The sequence below is a fragment of the Crinia signifera genome, chromosome 5, assembly GCF_055691185.1.
Source record: "Crinia signifera chromosome 5, ASM5569118v1, whole genome shotgun sequence".
Taxonomy (NCBI): Eukaryota; Metazoa; Chordata; class Amphibia; order Anura; family Myobatrachidae; genus Crinia; species Crinia signifera.
Window position 1 is genome coordinate 317,178,221 of NC_139221.1, and position 18,321 is coordinate 317,196,541.

The following is an 18,321-nucleotide window of genomic DNA, read 5'->3' on the forward strand; positions in this document are numbered from 1 at the left end:
TATTTTACACACTCCGGCTTCTGCCTGGCGGCGAAATCCCGCATGGCCAAAAGCCGTGCACAGTAGTTGTTAATGGACACAATTGTGTCCATTCACACGGGACGGCCACAGCCCCGGATCCCACCACTGGAAGGGACGGCTGCCGGGCTGTGGCCATCCCCACCATTGTAATCTGCTGTGTGCGGCACAGCTTCTTGGCCGTGCGGGATTTCACCGCCCAGCAGGAGCTGGAGCGTGTGAAATAGCCCTTAAGGCCTATACACTCTGGGTGATTTTGAGCTGAAAGCAGCTCACTTTTACCATTTGAGTTGCTTTCTGCTCAAAAGCCACCCATTGTGTACAGCGCTGATGCTTGCTCCTGCATCGCCGCCGCAGCGGGGTGGACGGATTTCCATAGTGGCTTTCCATAGCGTCCTGATTTCAGATACGATGACGCCATTAAGCAGTTAGACAATCAACATTATCTACTGTAAAGGTTGGTTATTAAATAAACTATAACTATATCAGTAATGTTTGGGTTAAAGTTCCTAGGCTTTGGGAACCGGGTCTTTAACTCCTGCCCTGTTCTTTGGGGCTTATTAGTTCTATATAACAAATGGATAAAGTATGTGTCCAATGTAACAAGTCATTGTGAGGGAATTTCAGTTATAAAATTATAACACCTTCTCGTTGGGATTCTAGGAATTCAGATGGCTGACAGACCCATTGCCAGAGGCACTACCCTTCAAAAAGCGGAGAGTGATAACTCAGCTGCCAATCAGCTGTCATGTTACTGGCTGGGTTTTAAAAATGACAGGAGCTGATTGGATGGTTGTTTATCGCTCTCCACTTTACCATTTTTGAAGCTTAGTGCATCTGGCCCATTGTCTAGGCTGACAATAGGTCAACGCCATATAGTATATAAAAATATATATATGTATAATTGCATAAAAGGTCGATACACGTAGACTCTGATTTGGAACAATAAAATGTGCCACGCTTGCGGGTCTTGGCGCATGCAAGGTGACCCGTTACACTAATTGTAGGTCTCGGGTTCCGACAGTGGCACCAAAAAAAATTGAAAAACTCATGTTGACATTTTCATGTTTTTTTCTGTGTCGATCTTTGCTTATGTTGACCTTTTCCAGTGTCGACCTTGTGCATGTTAACCTATTGGGATGGATCTGGAGATTGTCTGTGATTTATATCACACCTGGAATTCGAAATGCAGGAACTGTGTACGATGTCTCATTAAGCTGTTGTTTTTTTCCTGTACAGAATGCCATATTAACCACTTGAGTGGTATGCCCGGAAATATTCTGGGCTCAGCTGCGCTGCCGCAGTGGGCTGTCCCGAAAAATTTCAGGAATACCATACCGCAGTAGGTGCGCACCACTGGTGCACTACCTTTAGGGGTCTCCCCCGGCACCCTCCCCCCCCCCCGGGCACACACACCCCCCTCCTGTCAGCCCCCCCACCCCCTCTGCTCCGGCGATCATACCGAAGCTCCCCTGCCGCCAGCCTCCATTTGCAGCAGTGATGTAGGCGGCAGACTCGGGGATGGTCAGGGCAGCTCGGGAGCGCTCAGGAGTTCAGGCGTCTGAGTCCTCCCGAGCCGCCGTGAACATCCCCGAGCTTGCCGCCTACGTCACTGCTGCAAATGGCGGCAGGGGAGCTTCGGTCACAGACTGTGACTGGCGGCTGGGGCAGCGGTGGCAGGGGAGCTCCGGCGTACAAACGCCAGAGCGGACGCGAGGGGGGGGGGGGGCTTCCTGCATCCTGTGGGGGGTTTTGCTGGGGCAGGACAAACCTGCCCTGGTATTGAGTGATTAGCACTCGCTGTAACGAGCTGGTGATTATGGTACTGCTTTATGTGTATTATTATTGTTACAAATAAATGTACAGTATATTCTGAATAGATGGCTTAATATAATATTTATATTAACATTATTGAGAGGCAGACTGCAATACTTTAGATTGACAAAGATATATTTTTATCAGATTACCATATTAATAAATTATTGTTGCATACTACATATAGTAATAAATGTATTACTGTAAATACACATTGTTTGAAATAAATGTGTGGTTGTCTTGGTTTATTTGCTGAAATACCCTGTAACTTCATTGTTGCTTAGTTTTTATTTAACTGACGTATTTTATCTGCCCGGCTAATGCAATGTAATGTACTGTATAGTCCAATGGAAGACGTGCGTGATGCAGTGGTGGGTGTAGAGGTACTGTACAGATGCAGTGGTGGGTGTAAAGGTACTGTACCGATGCAGTGGTGGGTGTAGAGGTACTGTACCGATGCAGTGGTGGGTGTAGAGGTACTGTACCGATGCAGTGGTGGGTGTAGAGGTACTGTACCGATGCAGTGGTGGGTGTAGAGGTACTGTACCGATGCAGTGGTGGGTGTAGAGGTACTGTACGGATGCAGTGGTGGGTGTAGAGGTATTGTACCGATGCAGTGGTGGGTGTAGAGGTACTGTACCGATGCAGTGGTGGGTGTAGAGGTACTGTACGGATGCAGTGGTGGGTGTAGAGGTACTGTACCGATGCAGTGGTGGGTGTAGAGGTACTGTACCGATGCAGTGGTGGGTGTAGAGGTACTGTACCACTGTGTGCAGGAGTCCGACAAAGCACCTGATGAACCAATAGGCTGATTAACCCCTTCAGTGGTGTTTTTTTTTTAAGGTAGCGATCCCCACTGGATGATTTTTTTAGGGGGAGTGCTACCTAAAACAAAACACCACACAGTGTGTAGGGTCTGGGCAGCTCCGCTGAACACTATGTAAGACGCTGCCCGTCCCTGTGCCTGTCCCTGCATGCGGCGCCCCGGCTTGTCATAAGCCGGCGCCTCAGGCTGTAATACAACAGCCGGGGGGGGGGGGGGAGGCGGGGTGAGGCAGAGGCGCAGGAGCCTGGCAGCGCTGAAGCCAGCTGAGTTCAGTGATCAACTCGGCAGAGCTTCCCGGTGCTAAACACTGTCAATCCCGAGAACATGGCAGTCTGGGCATTAAGGCATAGCCTGGAAAATTCTTGGGATTACCAGTGAAGGGGGTTAAGCTGCAGCCTAAGGCTGCAGTCTAGGGAAGGGGGGGGGGGGGTGTTGGGGCCTTCCAGGTGACAGCTGAGGAATAAAATGAAGGCATAATGTAGTTCATGCTGTGGGGGTTAAAGTTATTAATGCGATTGCCAGATGTGCCAATGTAACTTACTGATGGAACCATTATTTTATGTACATTGTGCTACAGCACCAGCCGGGCAGCCTAACGCCAACGTCTCCTTCACACACCACACGCTTTAGATCCTACATGCCAGTTCTATACCCTTCATTACATGCACATGGGCAGTATGACTGGCGAGTCCCTGACGCCCATATACATGTGTTTAGCAGCATTACAAGGGGAGCTACATGTGTATTAGTCTAGGGCACCTGGAACCTTTAATCAGGCCCTTGTACTATGGGTCCTCTTTGTGCATGTTTGTCACTGGGAGAGCAGATCCGAGTGGCATGGAATGTTTGACAACAAGGGGGAGCGTCAGCCCATCTTTGTAGCGAGCAGTGTCTACTTCCTCTGATGCAGATTTACTGGTCCAGGCAGTGGAGATGTGGCTGATCAGCATTTATTTTCCCTTTGAGAAAGGTGCACTGGGCACTAAAACGGTCCGTCAGGGGATAAATGACAATGAAGCCTTCACAGTAATGTATTATGTGTATGCCTGAGGGTGGGGACACAGCAGGTCCCTTGTATTGCTATTCTGTATGCTATGCCGAATTAATGCTTATGGAACACTGATGGTTCTTTGAGAATTTCCTGAAATGGATTCATAAATCTTGGTGATTAAGTAAAATCGTCTGGTGCTGGTTCTTCCAAACAGGAATATACTACTCCTATGTGGATGGCAGGTTGACCTGAGCTATGTGGATTGTTTTGCATACATAAAAAGTTTTCTTTACAAAGACCTTTGGAGTGACAACGTTTTCTCTTATGCTGTCTCTAATCATCACGGAGGGCACCTGAGGCAACTATTCATATATATATAGAGGATGCAATATTTTGCAAAGATCTATTTTTATCTTACAAGAAAAACTGTTTTCTCTCCCTTCACCCTAAATTTGAACATGCTGTATGGTGGAGCGCCTGCTGCACCCATCGCGGTACCATTACTTTCCAAGAACAAACTGTCATCTAAACTAAAATGATCCATCATGTAACTAGCAGTTTAAGTGAAAGTGAGATATGAGGCAGAAACATGAGCTGTTAATATACAAACATCTCTTACCAGCAAAGCACTGAAAAAAAAATATAAAAAATCTTGTGCGAATGTACAGGAATTATAACAATAAAGCTTTTATTAGCTAATAAACTACAGGAAGTGAACACAGCAGCATCTGAATTTTTTTTATAGTCAGTAGAAGAGAAACTGCTATTAAAATAGATCCATTTCACAAAGTAATAACGAGCTAAATGCATTTTATTATTCTTGTTACATGGGAAGAGTAATTAAATACTGAACAACTTTAAATAGACTCTGAAGCCTTTCAATAGCCTTACACTAAAGCCACAGGAGGCGTCTTAAGTAAAGTCAGTTAAAGCGCCTTCTGTGATCCACTGTTGCATCTGAAGATGCTGCATTGGATTACGCATTGTTGCAGCACCGGCCATCTGAACAACCACAAGGTCACTTGGTACAGCATTTCTGTTCCCTTTGAGAAAGGTGCACAGGGCACCGAAACGGTCCGACACTTATCAATGTAGCTATTATAAAGGGATGTTTTTAAGACTGAAGAGAAATTGTGCAGACTGTCATCACCTTCCCAAGAAGTTATGTGAATTATATTACAGACTCTTAAAATATCAGATCACTTAAAAGAGCCATATGGAAGTGTAAAAGAATGGTAGCTATCCCCATCTGTAAATGTATTAGAATGGAAGATGATAAAACTAACATCAGATTAACATGAATAGAGAGAAATAAATAAAATACCCAGAAACATTAGTCACTTATATATGTATATGTTTTATATTTTCTTTTGATAAAGAAATAAAAGTTATTTTTTAATAAACTCCATGGATGAACACCAATCGCTTTATGGTGGTCATTCTACATCATGCCTCTTGCTAGTCAAGGCTGAAACTAGGATTTTTGTCACCCTGAAAAAGTAATTAGACACCCTCCCTGTATTTGTGTAACTGTTCTGATACGGTACCCAGGTCACTGGCACCCTAGCCCCCCCTAGATGCAGGCACATCGCTAAAGTGCAAGTGATCTCACATTACCGACTGCCCTCTGTCTGCAGGCCAGCTATGTTCTGGGTCACAGCGGCTGTGTATAATATCACACATCCGCCGCATTTCTCCCCCAGAGTGGCCCGATCTTACCAGCATTTTCCGGGCTGCTCACAGAAAACCCTCGGGCTGCCCCCCCCCCATGGTTCATTACTGCCCCGTTGCATAACCACCACCCCTGTTGGACATTGAACTGTGATCGCCTGCACAGATGTTCAAAAATCACAGTCTTCAACTGGGGCTGTATCAGTACAGCACCCAGTCTGTGCCAGTGCCTCCCAGGACAGCTATAGACACCACAGCCCAGCACTCACATTTGAGACCTCATATGCACCGTGCAGCAGGGACATGCAGTGAGGTAAATGGCTGAGGAGTCCCAGGCAAGTACAGAGCCAGATTTGCACACAATATATGAGCCCTGGGTACATGCCGGCATTATACACATGTGCAGCAATTTTGATAAGAGATGTGCAGAAAAGGTAGCCAGGTGAGGCACTGCCTCCAGAGTATTGACTATAATAATGATTATAATAATAATAATAATAATATTTTTTTATATATATTATTTGTATTTTTGACATACTTTATAAACTCAAACCTCCTTCATATATCGTAGTATAACAGGAAAGGCTCGGCCTCACCCCACCGCATGCCACCGCCGTGCAGTAATAGGTTTTTATAACTGGAATTCCCAGCTGTGCACCAGAGTTTATAAGATGGCAAATGCAAATTTGCAAAGGCTGGCCGGACTCCATTCCGAATACAAACATCACAGGCTGAGGTCCCTTTCTGAGCACCATAGACTGAGGACCGGAGGGACATCTATATTTGCATTTGCCATCTTGCAATTCCCATTTATCACTGTCCCGGTAGTTTTGGTGCAGACTGCACAGAGGAGGTTGCACCAATTACCGATATCTGGAGGAGTACATGCACAGCCCAGCCAATCGTGCATCGCTACAACAGGAGTGCACCTTCACCCCTTATCCCCCAATGGAGGACGCAACCGCTAAGAACAGCCAGCTCCAGCCTGCACTCGGCCCGCTGACCGGTGCTACAGCTTGGAGACGTACAGACGCCGCAAGGTGCTAGCGGCTGCGTGTGCATCCAGCGATTGACTGGTTGGCTATTTCCATTGGCGACAGACCAGCACAAACATCTGACAGTCAGTGAGTACTGTTCCTGTGCCCTTTGGAGTCTGTCTACCAACAGAGTACCACAGTTGTCCCATTAACTACCAGCAGTGGAAATCTAGGTGTGAGTACCAAACAAATACCTATCAGATTCACTGGGATTCACATACCTATCAGATTCACTGGGAGGACTAAACCACCCCCACCAATTGTTGGGACACTTACCCCTTGTTTGGGACTAACAGAAATCGGTACTCTTTACCTAGCACGGCGCCCACGATTTTGATCGTGGGCATCGCAGGTAAAAAAATCGCGGGCATCGCGGCCATTGAATGCACTAAAAATCGGGTGCGACGCGACGCCCGCGATTTCCCATAGGGAACAATGTTACATTTCTCAATTGACCCGATTTTACTGTTCAATGCCTCAATTGACACGATTTTTCCATAGGAAACAATGTTAAATGGCCCACAGAGGCCAAATAGGCACCCTGAAGTGTGAAATGGCCCCCACAATTGTTAACGCCACCCCACGATCAACGTCAACCCGAAGCGTGGCGAGCGCAGCGAGCCCGCGAGGGGCGGCGGTACGCGTCCTACGACCTTTTCATACCCCCACTATCCACGTCGGCGTGGAGTTGAGAATAGCATAGTGTGGCGAGCGCAGCGAGCCACCGAGCCCGAAGCGTGGCGAGCGCAGCGAGCCCCGCGAGGGGACGCGGATACCTTCACAGGTAAACGCGTCCCTTTGCGGGCTTCACAGGTATCCTCGTCCCCTCGCGGGGCTCGCTGCGCTCGCCACGCTTTGGGCTCGGTGGCTCGCTGTGCTCGCCACACTATTCTATTCTCAACTCCACGCCGACGTGGATAGTGGGGGTATGAAAAGGTCGTAGGACGCGTACCGCCGCCCCTCGCAGGCTCGCTGCGCTCGCCACGTTTCGGGTTCACGTTGACCGTGGGGTGGCGTTAACAATTGTGGGGGCCATTTCACACTTCAGGGTGGCTATTTGGCCTCTGTGGGCCATTTAACATTGATTCCTATGGAAAAATCGTGTCAATTGAGGCATTGAACAGAAAAATCGGGTCAATTGAGAAATTTAACATTGGTCCCTATGGGAAATCGCGGGCATCGCGTCGCACCCGATTTTTTAGTGCATTCCATGCCCGCGATGACCGCGATGGGCGCCGTGCTAGGTAAAGAGTACCCAGAAATCTTTTTTAAAATCTGTGCACTTTTACCTGCAATCTCAGGACCTAGATTACCGGTAATTATCACAAATGCTTAACTATATGTGCTCATTGTTGTGGTCATTTAAATGTACCCCTCTTTTATTTTGCACGCATGCAACTAATTGATTTTATTGTGATTTGATATTAAATTGTGTTTTTTTGTGTACACACGGCGCCTAGTGGTTCTTTCTCTTGTCTTTGCATCCACCCAAGGTGGAGGGGGCTGGACTACAGAGGGTGCCATGGGGTGTGCTGAAAAGAGTTGCACAGGGTGGTTGTTTGATAAACCACCGTGGCAGAGGACTGACCGGGGGGATAAAGCAATTTGGAATCGGTACATCTGTCAGACCAGACTTAGGTCTACAGTCATTAGGTCGACCCCGGAAGGTCGACTGGTCCCAAGGTCGACATGGGTAAAGGTCGACATGACATAAGGTCGACATGGGCAAAGGTTTACATGGCTTTAGGGCGACAGTTATTAGGTCGACATGAGTTTTTCACTGTTTTTTTACCCGAATGTCGACACAGTCAACATGGACACAGTTGGAGTTGAACCGCAGCCCCTCGCATCGCTCGAGATGCTTCGGCCACACTATTTTATTCTCCCACCTTGCCCTAGTGGATGGTAGGGCATGAAATACTGTGAAAAACTAATTTCGACCTAATGACTGTCGACCTAAAACCATATCAACCTTAAGTCATGTCGACCTTTAACCCTGTCGACCTTGGGGACAGTCGACCTAATGACTGTCGACCTAAGTGGGGTCTGACAGATGACCGTTTCCCAGCAATTTACACGTAACCCATCCTGGATGCATCCTGCTCACAGCTCAGCTCCTGTATAAGGCAGGAGCTTTGGAGACTCTGTATGCGCCCCCGTTTGGATATAATGCCAACAAATCCAAAGTGGGGGGTTACAGTGCACAATAGGTATATTCAACAAAGGACAACCTAGAGTGATATCACTGAGTGTATGTGACCTCTTCAGATGATTAAACCTCTGTCATCTTCCTCAGAAGATGAGAGAAAAACAGTGCATAAGTACTGACACGTGTAAGTGAAAGTAAAAAGCTTGCACATCGTGGTCATATACACAAGCATTTACATTTAGCCATTACAGCCTATGGCCGGTTTCACACACTCCGACTCCTGCCCGACGGTGAAATCCCGCACGGCCAGGGAGCCGTGCCGCACACATTAGTTGTGAATGGACACTATTGTGTCCATTCACAAGGGACGGCCACGGCCCGGCCGCACGGCTGCAGCCGGATCCCGCCACTGGAAGGGACGGCTGCCGGGCTGTGGCCATCCCCTCCATGATAAACTACTGTGTGCTGCACAGCTCCCTGGCCGTGCGGGATTTCACCGTCCGGCAGGAGCCGGAGTGTGTGAAGCCGCCCTATGAATGCTATCACACCCTGTGTAAGGGGGATTTAGGGTGGCTGTGAAAGCAACTACTTAGGTTGTAGACAGTTACACAGAGGAGACTGTGCCCTCTCTCTGTGAGACATCTGTGCCTATAAATGGCGCTGGTCTGAGAGAAGGGGGGCGGGCAGAGGGTTAAAACAGCTAATGGACGACCATCTGCGGGGAGAATGGCGCCAAAGCTGGGGGAGGGACTGCAGGCCAAGCGCCCCCTCCCCTGCTGGACTTCTCCCACCGGGGCAAACTGGAGCCTTGTTTTAAAAAGGGGTCCCCCAGCCCAGGCCTGCGCTCTGTCCCCGGTGGTCTAGTGGAGTCCCTGACCGAAGCCAGTGTCCCCGCCAGCTGCTGTGGCTGTCTCCCACAGCGCGCAGCAAGGCAGCGATTTGCGCTTCGTAAGGGAGCCTTACCTGCTCCTGGTATCGGCCACGCTGCCTGGGGGGAGATGTCCGGCGGTGCTAGTCGCTGATCTTCTCCCCCGCCGGGCTACCCCGCTTGACGAAAGTCGTGGGTGGAATGTCGGCGCCGCAGGAGTGATGCGGTTGCTCGCGCTGCTGTCAGGTGATTGATGGCGGTGAGCAGCCTCAGCCACTAAGCGGCTTCTGCAAATTCAAAAGTGTAAAAAAAAAAAAGAAGTGAAAAATAAAAGCAGCTTCTTATGGATTACCTCAGTGAGGTAATCCCTGCTGATATAACGGTGCGTCTGCTTCCTGCAGGCACCAAACAAAAACAGAGGAGATCAGCCTGGAGGCGGGGTTATAGGGGAGAGTGCGCAAGGCAGTCTGGGAAAACTTCAAAAAGCTTAGCTGATTGGTGCCTCGGACCCCTGGATCCGCCTACAACCCCGATGTCCCCTGTGGGACCCATGGACCCTGAAAAGGAAAATACGGGTGCCAGTCGGGATCCCGACAGGCATTTACCCGACCTCGGGATCCCGACTGTCAAAACACTGACAGCCGGGTTCCCGACGGCCGTCGGCTATTTTCCCTCGTGGGGGGTCCACGACCCCCACAGAGGGAGAATAGAATAGTGCGAGCCACCGTTCCCGCAGCGTGGCGAGCGCAGCGTGGCGAGCGCAGCGAGCCCGCAAGGGGCTTTGTTGCGCTTGCCATGCTGTCTGGGTACTGCCAGTCGGGATCCCGACGTCGGGCTAATGACTTTCGGGATCCCGACTGTCGGGCCCCTGTACCACACCCTAAAATCCTGCCCCTTACACACACACACATAACACACTGCCCCTTACACACATACACACACATACATAACACACTGCCCCTTACACACACATAACATAGTACACCATCATACCCTCCAACTGTACCGATTTAGCCGGCACAGCACCGTTTTTTTACGGTCTGTACCGGCTAAATCAAAGTGTACCAAATGTACCGCTTTTTGGAGAGCGGGCATCCGTCTCGGAGGTTACTGTACACAGCGGCCGGGCAGCCAATCATAAGTGGTGGTGTGATTAGAGGCGGGTGGGGGGCCCTAGTACACATTCGGAAAGGGACCACGCCCCTTTTCCCCACGCCCATTTGTCAATGGCCACGCCCCCTTCTGAATGTGTACCGATTTCTGCCTTCCAGATGTTGGAGGGTATGTACCATAAGTACTGCACCTTACACTCACGTAACATAGTACACCATACATACTGCCCCTTACACATACATAACATACTGCCCCTTACACACACATAACACACTGCCCCTTACACACACATAACACACTCCAGACTCCAGTCCCGTGGCATTTCATCAAACTCAGCCGTTATTACGCCAGGCAGGGTCATTCTGCTCTACTGAGCATGCGCAGATTAGAACAGTCCAAACAGTATAGCGCGCAGCGAGCGCCCTCTGCCGGCCTGCTGGGATATACACATCCACATGCAGAGAGGTCTTTTGCATCTCCCCGGCCGCCGTACGCCGTGGTTGTCATGGTTACCGGAGCAGCGTCTTTCTGTTGCCAGCGTTTTACAGGCAGGAGCGGCGGTGCCGTGACTCGGGGGCTACGGAACAATGGTTCTCAGTGAGTAGATACAAAATCCGTGCTGCTCTGCCGGTGTCTCAGTGCGGGCGGCTTTCCAGCTGCTGTGGAATAACAAGTCCGAGCAGCATCGAGGCAGGCAGTGTTATAGTAGTATTATTGTGCACTATGGGGAGGACTACAAGTACCAGCAGCACCACGTGCCTGAGATATGCGCCGTGGACGGGTCTGCTGGGCCCTTGTGGCTACTATGTGGCTCCAACCAGCCCCCATATAAGGATCTTTGCAATACTGAACTTTGCTGTATTCAGCATTAGAGCCGATGTTGTCCCAAATATTTAGGTACAACGACACAATCATTTTTATATTATTATTATTTATGCGCTTCAAATAGGGGAGCCACACCCACTGTCAGTGAGTCCGTTTGGAATGGCAGTGGGTGCGGATCCCCTATTTCAGGGGTGGCCAAACCGGTCCTCGAGATCTACCAACGGTCCACGTTTTCCAGGTTACCTAGCTGGTGCACAGCTGTAGTCATTACTAACTGTCACATTTTAAAACATGCTGCATTCATTCCTACTATAGATCCACAGGTTGCCTGGAAAACATGCACCGTTGGTAGATCTTGAGGACAGGTTTGGCCACCCCTGCCCTATTTGAATTTTGAAATGCGCCGCGGCCCATCCTCTGGAGCCGCTGATTTTGAAGCTGCTCATTTATATGTATCACATTGTTACCAGTAACGGAAGATTTAATCCGGAGGCGAGCGGAACACAATAACTGCGAAATCTTCTCCTTGGAAGAAATCTCCCTGCACCAACAAGATCTAGAAAGGATTGAACATGTGGACAAGTGGTGCAAAGAGCTGAAAATTCTCTATCTCCAGAATAATCTCATCCCCAAAATAGGTGAGTCCCGAGAGGGTCCCGGCAGATGGGTCAATAAATAACTGGCAGCCATTAAAAACCTTACAATGACTATCTATGAGGATGTAGGAACATTGCGACTGTATTCCCTAATAATTACCTCCTAACAGCCCATATAGTTGTGGCACTGTCCAGAGCTCTGGCTGTATAATGCAGCGTGTTCTCCTGAAGGATGTGATTTGTGTGGATCAGGTATGGTACTGGTATATGGGGGAATGGCATTTTTGTACTGGTATTGGGGAGCATTGACAGCACCTATAAAGGGAATACATACGGATGGCAGGCGGCACACTATTTTATTCTCCCACCACGCCCTAGTGCTGGGCTGGGCTTGCGGCCCTCCAGATGTTGAGGAACTACACATCCTAGGATGCTTTGCATTAGTTTTGCTATGTGGCCATGCTGAAACTGATGCAAGGCATACTGGGATGTGTAGTTCCTCAACATCTGGAGGACCGCAACTGCCCAGCCCTGCCCTAGTGGATGGTAGGGCATGTCGGATCAAAAAACAGTGGAAAACCCCATGTCGACCTTTTGACTGTCAACCTAGACAATGTCGAACTAACGACCTGTCGAACTAATGACCTTTTAACCTAGAACCATGTTGACCTTTTCCCATGTCGACCTAGAACCATGTCGACCTTTTCCCATGCTGACCTAATGGTGTCGACCTAATGACTGTCGACCATCACGCTGTAGACCAAATGACCGCATCCCCCACACATACTCACTGATTGGGAAGCCGGTTGTCGGTGTTCTAGTGTCGGCATCCTGATACATTTGTAGGTCTACTGAGGGTAGTCCCGATACCGATGCTATTATGCTATACACCATGACCGCCGGGATACCAACTGCATCCCCTATAACGTTAATCTGTTTATTATAGAGCTTCACGGTTGCGGTCCAACTTTTCCTCTTCTTGATTGTTCTCCTATAATTGTCAGAGCCACCACCTTGTGTATTCTGATGCCCTTTAAAGTATCTCAGGTCTACACACTAAACGGATATCTAAGCACTATCTCCAAGTGGTCAACATGAAATACCTAGACAGTAGACATGGTCAACAGGTGCATGGGATAGGCATATGAGTATCCTTACAAAGAATGAAGGATTGAATAGGGTTGTGGTTACCTAAAGGATAAATGAACTAGATGGGCCAAGTGGTCCTTATCTGCCGGCACATTCTACGTTTCGATGTTTAAGGTCAACAGGAAAATGGTCAACACAGCTGAATGGTTCTTTTTTTATGAGCTCATTTTCTCCATTGCTTTCTACAGTTATAATGCTACATTTAACATTTTGGAATGCAACAGGGTTTCTTTTGATCCATGAGCTAATGTGTTTTACCAGTATAACATGAGAAGCACATGGGAAAGCTCATTTTACCCGTATTCCCAGTGGAAATGCATGAATGAGCCCTAGTCCTGGCAGGAGCTTCCCGACCGTGCTACTGGGAAATATCCTGTGACATCATCAAAGCTTAGAAAGCATAAATGTAGGATAGGCTCCTGATTCGCTGTGAGCACCAACAAGTTAGTTTCAACTTTAAGTTCAGATGTAATTGTTCTGCATACACAGTACAAACAACTGCAATTCTGTTCAGTACAAATGGTTTTGCATTGAACTGTAAATCACGCCGAAAGTGCTAAAACAAGCCATAATATACAGATTGAGTGTCAGGAGACTATAAGGTATGTACAGTATTCAGTAATTGGGTGGCGGCCAAGGGGGGGGTGTTACTAATTACCCAGGTCTGGGCCTGATGGAAGGACCCCGCGGATGTCCTGGTCCGCCGCACCTCACCCCCGGACAACAGCAGCATGAGAGCTCAGCACAGCACAGGCTGTAGTGTGCTGAGCTGCAGAGGTAATTGCTTTATTTGTCTGTCATTGTCTGTACTCTGAGTGTGTCATTGTCTGAACTCTGAATGTGTCATTGTCTGTACTCTGAGCGTGGCATTGTCTGTACTCTGAACATGTCATGGTCTGTACTCTGAACGTGTCATGGTCTGTACTCTGAACGTGTCATGGTCTGTACTCTGAGCGTGGCATTGTCTGTACCCTGAGCGTGTCATTGTCTGTATTCTGAGCGTGTCATTGTCTGTATTCTGAGCGTGGCATTGTCTGTACTCTGAGCGTGGCATTGTCTGTACTCTGAGCGTGGCATTGTCTGTACTCTGAACGTGTCATGGTCTGTACTCTGAGCGTGGCATTGTCTGTACCCTGAGCGTGTCATTGTCTGTATTCTGAGCGTGTCATTGTCTGTACTCTGAGCGTGTCATTGTCTGTACTCTGAGCGTGTCACTGTCTGTACTCTGAGCGTGTCACTGTCTGTACTCTGAGCGTGTCACTGTCTGTACTCTGAGCGTGTTACTGTCTACTCTGAGCGTGTCATTGTCTGTACTCTGAGCGTGGCATTGTCTGTACTCTGAGCGTGGCATTGTCTGTACTCTGAGTGTGGCATTGTCTGTACTCTGAGTGTGTCCTTTGTATTGCAGAGAATGTCAGCAGGCTGAAGAAACTGGAGTATTTAAATTTAGCATTGAACAATATTGAGAGGATTGAAAACCTGGAAGGTGAGTAGTGCAGTCCCTACCAGACTCCACAGACTGACTCTAGGGGGGAATGTACTAAGATGGGAGTTCTGTTTCACTTGGGATATGCAGCCTAGCAAACAGGTCTGAGGGGCCCATTTATCATACAATATTTGTGACTAAATCCCCGAAAAAACCCGCTTTTGGTTGTTAGTTGCAAATATTAAGTATCACTGGAAAGTATCAGGAGGGACCGCTGTGATCCCCCTGCACTGCTGCCGGCCACCTCCCCCATAGGTTACTATGGGGGATGCCAAGCTGCCCGATGTATCAACATTTGGCAGCAGCGCATCCATTCTGAGATGGCGGTAGCCCGTTGTAGCCTATGAGCTACACACCGCACTGCTGCTGGGCCAGTGCGGTTGGTGGGGTCGCCGGGGTATCAGCACTAACCGCGCAAGCGCAGACCCCCCCAGCGCCCTGCTCCTTTCAGAGCCCTGTCCCTGCGCGTCAGGGATGATACATCCCTGTGATAGGACCGCATTTTACAATGCGATCCTGAGCGGGAATATTCCACCCAGATCCCATTGTAAAGGCGATCATTGATTAATGGGCCCCTGAATCAGGACGCTAATTTCTCCAGGTCACCACACAAGCCCTGTGATAGCCACTGAGATAAAGCCATTGTGTGTAGTGAGATGGGTTATGCACAGAGATACCCGAATATACAACTGTTTCAATGCTTTAATGAAGCAATAATTCATATACAGTAAGCAGATATGGTTTCCACCAGAGGATGTTAATGATCAGCCTTATTCTAGAAATAATCTGTTTAGTTTCCAAACCTGCCTTCATGCCATATTAATGTAATATTTCTGTCTGTCAGGCTGCGAGTCGCTGCAGAAACTGGATCTGACGGTGAACTTTGTGGGAGAGCTGTCTAGTGTCATCTGCCTCCAACACAACATGTACCTGCGAGAGCTGTACCTGGTGGGGAACCCCTGCGCGCAGTTTGAGGGTTACCGGAAGTATGTAGTGGCCACACTCCCGCAGCTGAAGGTACAGTGAGGGAACCGGCGCTGTACACGTCTGTTATACATGCTCGGAGTCAGATTACAGTAACCTCTCGGATGTTACTCGCTGTAGACGGAACATTTCCATATATTTGGTGCACATTCGGGGTTATCAGTGAGACTCCTCCACATTTGCCCTCTGTAACACAAAGCAGCTCCCATATGGCTACGCACATTAACCTGGCCGGGCGGGTCCCGAAAATCACCACCCCCCCCCCCCCCAGAAGCGTGGGCAAGACTTCCACATTTATCAGGCCCCGGCATTAGCCCTTGCACCCCCTCCCTCTGACGGTCAAATACTGGCATTGGTTGCTCTTCGGGGAGGGGGCGGGGATAAAATAACGCAAATCATATCATTTAGTAGCACCCCTCCCCAAAGAGCTGCAAATCATGGCATTTACAGGACTGGGGCAGGGCTTAACCCCTTCAGTGGTGGTTGTTATTTTTTAGGGAGCGCTCCCCACAGGGTGAGTTTTTTAGGGGGAGCGCTGATCCCCAAAAAACTCCACCATGCTGTCTCCCATGGCCGGGCAGCGCCGCTGAGCACTATGTCAGCCGCTGCCCGGCCCTGCCCTAAAAAAAACCCACCACACTGTCTCCCGGGGACAGGCAACGCCGCTGAGCACTATGTCAGCTGTTGGCTGGCCCTGCCCCTGGCAACCCGGCGTGACGTTACAGTCCCGTCACAGACTCTAATACAACAGCCGGGGGGGGCAGGGAAAGGAGGAGGCGCGGTCGAGCAGCCGGAGCCAGGCAGCGCTGAAGCTAGATGAGTTCAGCGATCAGCTTAGCAGCGCTGCCCGGCGCTAAACAGTGCCAATCCCGAGAATATTCCTAGTTTGCCAGTCTGGGCACTGAAGCATAGCCCTGAAAATTCTCAGGATTAGCACTGAAGGGGTTAATGATGGCAAGGCCCACCCCCAAAAAAGTTGCAAGAGAGTTTCCTCTCTGGGCTTCTGCCGGAGAGGAGACGATTAAGGTTGGCAAATACAGGATCTGTTGATGGGATACAGATGAGAGGTGGACAATGTCTAGATAGACCAGGCATGTCCAATGTTGGCCCTCCAGATGTTGTGAAACTACACATCCCAGCATGCTTTGCAATCGTTTTAGCATTCTCTAATAGCAAAACTGTGGCAAAGCATGCTGGGATGTGTAGTTTCACAACATCTGGAGGGCCAACGTTGGACATGTCTAAGATAGACGGTCAGTTTGTTGACACCAAAAGGTTGACCTTGACAAAGTCAACATTGGCAATGATCGACACAAGTAAAAGGTCTCTATGTCAATTGTCGACACATGAAAAGGTCGACATGAATTTTTTCATGACTTTTTTTGTTTTCCGTTTTTTGGACTGTTTCATACTTTGACATCCACAAGGACTCCGATTGTTAACGGTAAAGTGTGTCTAGTGGAGCAGTAGCAGAGCGAGACATCTGGTTTGGAGCATGGCGGGGACACGCGGTACACTATCTACACACTGTAGACTTTTTTTATCCACAACCCTGTTGCCCAAGTCTGTGTGGGACCTGAGCATCAATAAACAACTTTTCCCTTATCCAACATCCCGGGACCTCCCAATGGGTCCATGCAGCCACTTTTTATTAACTACCTATACATTATGTAGTCCCACGCCTCAGTGATGTCACCGGTTTCTAGTGATCTTATTGGCTGCAGTATCATGAATAAATACACTTCCTATCAGTATTGGCTGGACCTTCAAATTGTCTGTCTCCTCGGTGTGCGAGTTAGAAAGCATTAGAGAGCTGTTACTTATGGGAAAGGGGTGGAAAGTCATTAACATTTGGTATAAACAGATTAGGAGTGTGTTACTCAAGATATTGCCATGCAGGATGCTGGGAGGTTTAAATTTATGCATTAATTAAGGGCCCAATTCAGGTTGGTTTGCAAAAGTGCACTGCAGGTGGGGCAGATGTAAAATGTGCAGAGAGAGTTACATTTGGTTGGGGTGTGTTCAAACTGAAATCTAAATTGCAGTGTAAAAATAAAGCAGCCAGTATTTGCTCTGCACAGAAACAAAATCGCTCACCCATATCTAACTCTCCCTGCACATGTTCCATCAGCCCCACCTGCAGTGCAGCATGGGTTTGCCCATTAAAGAAGGAGTTTGCTTTTGCAAAACAACCCGAACCACCCCCTAAAGCTCTATCGCTGTGAAATATATACAGCTATGTGCATATATCACATACAGAATATATTATTTATACTAAAGGGTAATTCCACTCAAAATAAATTTAGCTGAGTGCTACCTCTTCCTGTCATGCCTGAAATAGCCTGTTGAAAACACTTAGGCCCCTAGTAACTGTCCTACCTTAGCACTATGTCTAATCAAGAAATATAACTGTAACCATTCTTATTGTTTCAATATTTACAGTTGTTGTTATGTTATGTTATTCACAGCCTAGTTGTAAGCTGCCAGCAACAGCGTGTTTCTAAGTTTTCAACAGGCAATTTCAGACAGAGGTCATATTTTTACATATATATTTTGTTTGTCCAGTCTTATTTTAAGTGTAGTGATGCTTTAGTGAATGAGAAACAAAGTGACAATACTTTGATGGGTCAGATCGATGCCACTATTAATTAGTGCTCTCATTCTCTGTTCTCAGCATATAACGACTAGTTAGTGTCTACCCTCCACTTCCCAGTAATGACGCTTGTCCCGGTTACTACGGATCAGTATCTACTCAGGCGAGAGGCTTATTTCATTACAATGACGCTCTTCTGT

General features: G+C 48.4%; 1 protein-coding gene across 2 annotated transcripts in view; it reads left to right on the forward strand.

Moving 5' to 3' along the window:
• Positions 1–10,875: 10,875 nt before the first annotated feature.
• Positions 10,876–18,321, forward strand: part of DNAAF11 (dynein axonemal assembly factor 11) — an 81,158-nt gene continuing 73,712 nt past the window's right edge. The window contains exons 1-4 of one of the 2 annotated variants that reach the window (XM_083144860.1): positions 10,876–11,085; positions 11,784–11,951; positions 14,467–14,544; positions 15,389–15,561. In XM_083144860.1, coding sequence (XP_083000986.1) covers positions 11,076–11,085; positions 11,784–11,951; positions 14,467–14,544; positions 15,389–15,561 — 429 coding nt within the window. In that variant the 5' untranslated portion in view covers positions 10,876–11,075. Of the gene's footprint in view, positions 11,086–11,165; positions 11,270–11,783; positions 11,952–14,466; positions 14,545–15,388; positions 15,562–18,321 lie in introns of those variants that run through there. The other variant, XM_083144859.1, reaches the window with a different exon arrangement.